The following is a 9,627-nucleotide window of genomic DNA, read 5'->3' on the forward strand; positions in this document are numbered from 1 at the left end:
CCAAAATTTAATGTGGGCGCCCATTAAGTCTTGAAACGCTAAAAACGCGCGTTGGGCAGTCAAAAGGCCGCCAGCATCAGTACAAACCGAAGTGGGATAATTCGTCAATGGACCCGCGAGTGTCAAAACCCTCCTCCCCGTCCCAGGGAACGTGCAGCAGGGTTTTGAGGGGGCTATTGTGGGGCCTATGAGCCTGATAGCCTCGGCCCATCATGAAACGAGCCCAAGGCCCAGGCCGAGGTGCATAGGCCATTTTTTGTTGTTAGGCTGAATTGGGGAAAGCCTCTTTTCCCAATCCACGCCGAGGACCACCTCATCCTCGGCCTGACGAGGGGGATTTTAGGGAGAGACTAACCCCAGAGTAAGCTGTCATTCTCACATTTAATGCATTCAACTAACTCCCCCTAGCCGCATTAATGGGGAGGTAACCCCTTGGCAGGATAACATTGATCAAAGTGAACCACTTGAGTACCGATAAGGCCTCTGATGGGACGGACGACCAAAAAAAAAGGCCAATAGGTGATCAACAGATGGAAGGAGGAGATAGGAAGATGAAAACTATATAAGAAAAGCTAGTAAAGTAAAGGAAGAGGGGGGAAAAAAAGAAAAAAGAAAAAGTGAGAGACCCATCAGGCCTCCTCGGCCACAGGCCGAGGAGTATTCCCCCGTTTATAAAGAAACCCTTAGCATTCTTTATAGAAAAAGTTCATGCATGGTGATCGACGGCCAGCACCTAAACCTCTTAGCCCACTCTCTATAAATTTATTGTTTGGCTTATTGGGCTGAAAACCCATCACTCAGGGTCAATCCAAATTGAGTCTTTACAGTTATAACCCTTAAGCCTTAAGTAAGATTTAAATGATGCGGGGATATTGGGACATTTATGTTTTTGTGACGGTGGAAATCGATAAATTTTGCAAAATTTTTTGTTGACGGTCTTAAAGTCATTTTTTTGTAACCATGGTCTTACTTACAACATTTGCACACATGGCAATATGTTATGGGGTTTACTTAAAGTCACAAAAATGAGAGTTTACAGTTTTAATTTTTAGAGCTAAAGTTATTCAATCCTTTGGGCCTGCCGCCTGCCACGCCAAGGGGTGGAGCAAACTCCTTTACCTTAACATAAATTGATGCACATCAAATGTGATGGGGTTACGCCAGTCCCCTCTCATTCGGCTACTTGGAGAGTGAGAGTGAGAGTGACAGGAGTACATCAACAAGGACGCCTTACTGCCACTGTCTACAACCTTCTCTTGCCAGCCCATGGGTAGAAGAGAGAGGGCTTCTATTATTTTCTCTTCAGCCAACTTACTTGAATTCACAAAAATAAGTATGTTCCTAATTTTGAGGTATAAAATTAAAAATAGGGAATGAGTGTTTTAAATTTAGTAATTTTTTTACTATCTTTTAATTTTTTTTTTTAAAGTTGTGAGTGTAAAAGAGTATTATAGGAGTTAAAAGTGAGATAGTGGGAATTCAGATTTCTTTTTCTTTTTCTTTTTTTGAGAAAGTGGGAATTTAGATTTCAAACGTGTATTTGTTTTTTTTTTTTTAAGGGAAAAACGTGTATTTGTATTTGAGTTAAAATTAAAAATTTCTTAAATTTATGAAGATCAATTTACTTATATACTCTCACTTGTTTGTTTGCTTAAAATAATGATAAATAATTATTAGGGAGTGTTTTAGAGAATTTAGGGACAGGTAATTAACTCTAGGTATCATTTTAATATATAAGAGAGGGGTAATAATATAATCCGTTAAATAAATGCAAAAAATATAATCCGTTAAATTTATTCTTTTAAAAATCAAATCATTTATCAATTTTATCCCATCATTTTTATTCTTCAAATAATAATAATAATAATAATAATTTTAAAATTGAAAAGCTTGAGTGCCTGCGTGGAAGTGGAACACTCCAACTCGGAGTTGCAGTAGATGATAGGTCGTACAAGATTTTCCTCTCCGAAGTCCGAATTACAAAGTTACAATCCCCACAATGCAAACCCTAATTTCCGTAAATCCTATTAATTATTCAAACCCTAAATTCTCACCCGCAAAATTTCTCTTTGATTTTCCCTCACTTTCTCGGGAAAGCCGAAGCCTTTTTCGTTTTCCACGCCGAAAATGGCTTCAAAGCCACGAAACCCCCAACATTGGCTCTGCAAGCGCTTCTTGTACCTCCGGCTCAGCGAGTTACGGCGGGTGGGACGAGCTGAGACTCGTCAGCGACTCGGAGCGCTCCGGTGAGTCGGATCAGTTTCGTAATTTCCTGGTTTCTGTAGGGGTCGATGATAGAAAGCACATTTTTGTGTTTCTTTTGGGGCTTGTGTGTGCCTTGGCCATTTCTAGGGTTAGGGTTTCTTCGATTGTTGTGTTTCCAGCTTCGGTTTTGGTTTTTGCTATTGGGTTTTCGTTTGGGTTTGTTCCTGGTGGGAGTGTCAGTGAGGTGAGTGTAAATGGAGGTAAGAGAAAGGCAAAAGAGGAAAACTTTAGGGTTTTTACTGAGAAATTGAGGAACTTGGTGAATTTTTTTGATCGTTTTGATGTAAAGGTTAATAATTTAAAGAATGATATACAAAAAGCTATTGATAATAATGAAATTACAGTAGGTGATTTGGAAAATTATGTAAATGTGATGGACTCGATTAGTTTATCAGCTTTGAATGCGAGGAATGTTGTTGAGGCTTCTATTGATAATGTGGGGAACTCTAATGTTGTGTTAGTGGAGAACCAGAAGCCAAGTAGAAGAAAGAAAGAGCTTGGTGAAATTGGGTTTGAGTTGTTACAATCTGTTGCAGGTTTGTTTGGAGAGAACTTGGTTGGTTCTAAGCCTAATAAAGTGAAAGATAATGGTAAGCGTGAGACGGTAGGGAGCGTTGTAAATGATCAAACTCAAGCAAATATTTCGACTTCTACAGCTGAAGAAAGTGATTTCAATTTAGTTAATAATAATAAAGGAAATGGGAGTTTGAATGAATCTCGAAATTCATCAAATAAAACTGCTTTGTATGAGGATGAAGGTAGACGAATACAAATTGGCTCAGAATACGGGAGCATGGGATCAGGGGAGATGGGCGGCAGTGCTAAAAGGTTTATGGACGGCAGAGAGTATAGTTACCAAAATAGCAGTTTGCGGTTTACAAATAATCGTAGTTTATCATTGAAGATGGGTCGTGATAACAAGACTGAGATGTGGGAATCTCAAGATAAGTTGTTTAACTCTGAGGAGTTTAGAGTTAGTATGAAACATATGGGACCTGAAGCATCCTTTGTGGAAGAGCAGATGCTTAAGAAATCCAGTGAAGCTTACCAGACTTCTCTAAACAAGGAGAAGAGTGACAATGAGACTTACAGGTTTCAATTTAGAGAAGATAAGTTGAATCACGAAGATGATTCCCATATGACTAATCTCCTGTCTTCACAGGAGGGTGAGGTTGGTTCCTCTTCATCTCCAAAGGTTTCAGATGATGTGATGTTTGATAGGTATCTTACAGAAGCTAATGGCCTTCTGCAACAAGCAAAGGAGTTTTTAAGGAGTAGGCATGATGAAGAGCGTGCGGAGATCATATTGTACAGGTCTGCCAATTTACTCTCGAAAGCCATCGCTTTGAAGCCAATGAGTTTGTTGGCTGTTGGCCAATTAGGCAACACCTATCTTCTTCATGGAGAACTAAAATTGAAGATCACTCGTGCATTGAGAAGAACTCTTCTTTCCGGACATGGTCCCTTACCTATTGAGAGACGGAATGGAGTACTTAAGCAAATAGATGATTGGATCACAAGTAAAGATGAAATTGCATCTGCCCTTGCCAATGTGTGTGAAGAGTGTGAAGAACTTCTTGTGGAGGCTGGCAGAAAATATAGGCTGGCATTATCAATTGATGGGAACGATGTAAGGGCACTATACAATTGGGGCCTTGCTCTCTCCTTCCGTGCACAATTAATTGCAGATATTGGACCGGTAGGCATTCTTATTTACTATAAAGAGTTGGCATAGAAATTAGAGGATTATATTTTCTAGACTGATATATGGTTACATTACCATACTGCTTGGTTGATTTTGATTGCTTTTGAAGCTAGTTTGATTTGATAACCAATATTTTGTTCCATGCTGCTGCTGAAATTTTGAATTGGAATTGAATCTTTTCAACTTTCAGGAAGCTGCTTTTGATGCTGACAAAGTGTTCTTGGCAGCAATTGACAAATTTGATGCTATGATGTCGAAAGGCAATGTTTATGCACCTGATGGTATGTTATGTTTTTCCCTGAGTCAAATAAGTGATTTCATGACGGGAATATTTATTACAGCTACAACCTATGTACTTCAATTACAAATTCTACTTAGTTTTACACTGAAATAGAAAATTTTATGGACACAGCATCAAAAAGATATCTTGTGAGGAGTGAGAGAGAGAATAATAACAATTATTCCATACCTTGAGCTCCAAATGAGAAAAGGTAGTAACACTTGTGTAAATTTCTAACAAATCATTGAATGGGTTTTGTGTCTCATTGGTTGGTTGCAATTTCATAATTCTGGTCCCAGAAAATGCCTTGAAGTGAAAATGTAGAGCGTTTCCACTCACTGTGGATGATGCATAAAGTCCCCCTCAGTTAAGATGTAAAAAGCTTGCTTTTGCCATTTACATCTACTATGAAGACACTATTTCAACTGAGTATGACATTCTACTTTATTCTTATGCGTGAATTGCAGCTCTCTTCAGATGGGGTGTGGCTTTGCAGCAACGATCTCGCTTACGGCCGAGCAATAGTAAAGATAAGGTCAAGCTACTGCAGCAGGCAAAGAGGCTATATGAAGATGCACTCCAGATGGACACCAACAATCTCCAAGTAAGAGAAGCCCTATCAACATGTATATCTGAGCTTAGCTTAAGGCACTATTAGTCAGTTTCAACGAAAGAATCAACTCAATCTTCTCATTACTGCATCACTATTTGCGTGCATTCTATTTTCCATCTTTTGAGTGCAAAATGCAGTGATGGATAGCCTCTTCCATAAAGGCCGTATCCAATCTCCCACTTTTGTGGGATCTAGAAGAGGAGATTGGTTCAGATAGGCTCTTCCATCCTCACATAATATTAAGAATAACGTTGATGTAAAATATAAAAGAAATCCTTTCTTCTTGTTCTCTTTAACAACAAATGCTTTTTGATTTTTTGTAAGTTAAATCTGTTGTATCGCTGATCAAACTCTGTAGAAATAAAGTTTTGTTTTTTTAAATAAAAAAACTTATCTCAGATTAATAAAAAAGGTTGAGCTAATATGTTCTTTTTTGGACTTGCTTATCAAATCTGACTTTGCACTGCAAAGTAGTCCAGGTCCATGGTTTAATTGACATGCGACAGCTTATATTTGCATTCAAAAACTAGTACGAAATTTTGCACAATTTGACTAGCAAAAACTCCAGTTTGCATTGCCTAAGCACTAATTTAACACACCAAATGTCTACTTTACCTATTTTAGCATAGCATTTAACAAATCACTATACATTTCATCTTTTATTTTAACATTACAACACATTAAAGTAACTTTTAAAAAATCCTATAATATAATAAAATAAAATTTCAAAATAAAATTCAAAACCCACATTACCATTCCCACAACCCACGCCAATCAATCCAATGTTGTCTCTCAAGATAGAGAGAAGTCAAAGATCAACAAAAACTGATCTCATTGTCGTCGCCACCAACAAATCTGTCGCCGTTGCTCAAGATGGAGAGAGGAAAGAGGTCTGAGAGAGAGACGTTTGAGGAAAGAGTGACTTGAGGAGAGAGAGAAGAGAAATATATAATAAAATACAAATGGCATTGCTACAGCCTAAATTGCACTGCTAATATATATATATATATATATATATTTTAGAATGGCATTTCTACTGTAGAAAAGTGAGTTTGTAATAAATTTATATATATATTTTTGTTAAAAAATGATGCTCAATTAAAACCAAAAAAAGTGATAAAAAAAATAAATCAACCACCTAAATTTGTTAAAAAATAGGCGACACTACAATTTGATCTCTCAAGTTTACCTATATACATAATTAATCCCTTAAGTTTGAAGCGAATACAATTGATTTTTTAAGTTTTAAAATTGAGTTTTATTAGTCATTTTTATTAACAGTCATTAATAATATTACTTACATGGCTAATGAAATGATTTGTCAGTTTTTAAATAATATGACATTTTTTAATTAAAAAAAATTACAAAATGCGAAGTTGGTCAGGATGTGAAACTCAGCTTTTATTCTTTCCCATAAACAACATATATGTTTGTGTGAGTGAGTGTTATAAGCAAAGCATAAAGCTCCAGCTACAACCTGTCTATTCCGAAGTCCAAACCCACCCACATACTCGAACCCATATTCGCCTCCATCAAACTCTTTAGACAATTGTTAGGATTTAGACAAATACCTTAAGGGTATGTTTGGTTGGAGAGGTAGAAAAGTAAGAGGATAGAAAATATTTAATTTTTTTCTTTTTTATTTGTTGAGAGTAGAAAAGTTAAAAAATAGAAAGNAAAGAAGAAGAAGAAGAGACAACATCCAGGAGGAAAAAAAAAAAAAAGTGAAAGAGCAACGTGGGCGCTTATGTGCAACTGCACATGGGCATTTTCGTTCAAAAATGATGCCCAATTTCTCCCTTCGGTTTTCTCTCCATTTTGGAGAGAGAACATTTTAGTGTACTCAAGGAGAAAACACTCGAATTCTACCATTTATTTTCCTTCTCTCCACCCAACCAAACACATTCTTAAAAAAAAAAAAAAAATTTCCTATTTTCTCTCCAAAGTCTGTGGGAGTAACCCTCAAAAACCTTTTTTTTTTCATGTCAAGGTAGGGACATTTTTGTTTGTGTACCCACCCCAACCGAGTAAACCCTAGATGTACAATCTCACCTGCAAGAACCACGGTCCATGGATGGTGTAATTGCAATACTCAACCCTTACGAAGTGCCCATGAGGCCAACCGTATGAAGTATAACTCTCAATACCTTAAATTGTCAGTTCAACAAGTTATAAACCTGGACAAAATTTCTAATACAAACTGGAGTTTTTTTTTTTTTTTTTTTTTTGCCAAGAGAAGTCAAACTCACCACTGATTATTCAAATGAAGTACACGCCTTTGATTTTTTTTTTTTTTTTTTTTTTTTTTGGGGGGTGGGGGGCGGATGTCCTTGCAACATTAGCATTGGATGTGTCAAATGCGGCATTAACTACAGTGCACTGTCATCCTTTTATTTTTTCGCTTTCAACCAAAAAAAAAAAAATTTCTATCTTCTTACATTTCTACCTCTCCTACCAAACAGACTCTTAAGTATTTGTCTAGATCCTAGCTAAAGAGATGTATATAACCCAAATCCTATTGTGAATTCTCCATTACATCATCATTGATTTATCTGGAATTGTCCAGAGACATCTTTTATATATATATATATATATATTGTCCGACGTCTAGTCTAATCTAATCTAACTTTTATTTTCATTGACTTCTATTATTTGCTACTTAGGTGTACATATTGAGAACCACATCTTTGTGACAATCATCTCGTGTCATCTATAGTGTCTCTCTCATGTCATTAAGAACTTCGAGTGCATGCCTGTCCTTTACCATACGGGCCCCCTCGAGCCACAGTTTCAAATAACCATTTCCTTACCATTCGTTGTTAAAATAAAGAAAAACAGACTTTTATGTTGTACTACCTCAATTTCATAGCATTTAAATTTTAATAGAGGTTACTACTGCGCAATGTACAGCATTCACTTCACAAATAAAAAGTGTAAAGTAAAAATTAGAGTTCAAAAGTCTGTTTTGAGTAATATTATTTATAATTTTTTAAAATAAAATAAAAAAATATATAATATTATTTGAAAACTAAAAATAAGTTGTTTAACTACTCCACCGTACCCAAGTCTTTAAAAAAAAGTTTTGCACACCTATATACTTTAAATTAAACTAAAGTAAATTTCTATCATGTATTATAATAATAATAATAATAATAATAAAGTAGAGGTTCATATATCTCCGACAAAAAACAGTTATTTAATTTTAATAGCATCTGCATATTCTTGTATTATAAGAAGCACATGAAAGGATCACAATGTCTGAATGTCCACACAATTTGATTTCTAGAAAATATTGCTGGTTTTAGATTTTTCTTTTTTGGATACTAGCTGGTTTTAGATAGTTGGGATTTGGCAATTCTGTATTCTCATCATTTTGTGCTATATCATAGACTTCATACGTTCCCGGAAAACTTTCAACATGCCTACAAAGGTAACAATCCCTGCCAAGCTTCCATCCTCTTCAACAACCCACACATAACTCACCCGGTGTGCAAGTGCCTGAATCATCACTGCCACCAATGAGCTCCATGGGTAGCACACAATAGCCTCTGACCTCCTCCCCAGCCTTGCCGAATACCCGCCTAACCTTCCACTCCTCCCATGGCTGCCACTGCCACCAAATTCATCATCCGACGAAGATGTGATGATTGATTCCTCTTCCATTAACTCCAAAAATGCACCTAAATTTCGCTCTTCCAGTCTATCTTTCACTATCTGTACTAGCTCCTCTGGAGGACCACCACAGTCTATATATGCCATTAGATCACCCGCCGAGAGAGTGGCGATCGCAGCTGAAACCGTCTCGTCACAAGAGTTGAGAGTGAATGGCGAGATCTCGCCAATTAACTTGCCGTCTGCGTCCACAATGGCAACAGAAGTATGGTTGATGAGGGACTGAGAGATGAGTGGCAATGCAGCCAAGGCAGGGCTGTCATATTGGATGGCAAGGATGTTTTCGGTCTCAATTACATTGAGGGTGTTGATGGGGCTGATTGGAGTGGGGTTGAAGAGGCCAATGAAATTGAGGAGGTAGCGGATTAAGTCCTCTTGGGCAAGCCAGCAGTACTCGCGGTTGTTGTGGAGGGTAGAGTTGGAGGAGGGCTTGTTGTGGAGAAGCAGCTTTTTTCTTGAACCTGTGGTGTTCCTCCGACTTTGAATTGGTATCACAAGGTTCTGTGCTCCTTCAAGCATGAGATCTATAGCCTCCACCAAGCTGTAAATTATAACAAAATCGGATTAGAAAAAACACACACACAATTTGCAGGAGTAAATAAAAAAACAGTTTGTCAAAGTTGGAATCTTCATATATATAAGATCCCGGTCTCATGGCACCCTGCACTCACTCAATCAAGTTATAGTTGATATAACTAGTGGTGTTATTCAACAACTTTTTATTAAAAGTAAAATATTTGAAAAATCTCCCATACACTTTCAGACTTTGTTCTTTAATAGACGTGAAATTTCATGTTACTATAATCTTATTTACTAATTCATCAATTCAGGTTTTATTTTAAATACTAATTTAATTATTTTATAAATGAGACAGTTATTAATCTTTGAGGATCATTATGATAGTTCTTAAGCATATGTATATTAAAAAAAAAAAAAATAGAAATTAGTAATCTTATAATGAGTTTTGTTTTAAAATCACATTAATAAGATTCTAACCAACAAATCAAAAACTTAAGACATATAATCTGAATCAGGCTTTAAAACAAAGAAACAAATTAGAAAGACAGATTAAAAATCACAAATCTAAACCCC

General features: G+C 36.5%; 2 protein-coding genes across 2 annotated transcripts in view; one reads left to right on the forward strand and one right to left on the reverse strand.

The window, feature by feature from the left end:
- The first annotated feature begins 1,881 nt into the window (after positions 1–1,881).
- On the forward strand, positions 1,882–5,285 carry LOC112019786 (uncharacterized). Its single transcript, XM_024052308.2, has 3 exons — positions 1,882–3,964; positions 4,161–4,251; positions 4,718–5,285. Exons 1-3 carry the CDS (start codon positions 2,000–2,002, stop codon positions 4,906–4,908), a joined length of 2,247 nt encoding a protein of 748 aa, XP_023908076.2. The 5' UTR covers positions 1,882–1,999; the 3' UTR covers positions 4,909–5,285.
- A 2,755-nt stretch (positions 5,286–8,040) lies between these two features.
- Positions 8,041–9,627, reverse strand: part of LOC112019805 (CBS domain-containing protein CBSX5) — a 2,334-nt gene continuing 747 nt past the window's right edge. The window contains exon 2 of the mRNA XM_024052346.2: positions 8,041–9,076. Coding sequence (XP_023908114.1) covers positions 8,242–9,076 — 835 coding nt within the window. The 3' untranslated portion in view covers positions 8,041–8,241. The remainder of the gene's footprint in view (positions 9,077–9,627) is intronic.

The sequence above is a fragment of the Quercus suber genome, unplaced genomic scaffold, assembly GCF_002906115.3.
Source record: "Quercus suber isolate HL8 unplaced genomic scaffold, Cork oak 2.0 scaffold_167, whole genome shotgun sequence".
Taxonomy (NCBI): Eukaryota; Viridiplantae; Streptophyta; class Magnoliopsida; order Fagales; family Fagaceae; genus Quercus; species Quercus suber.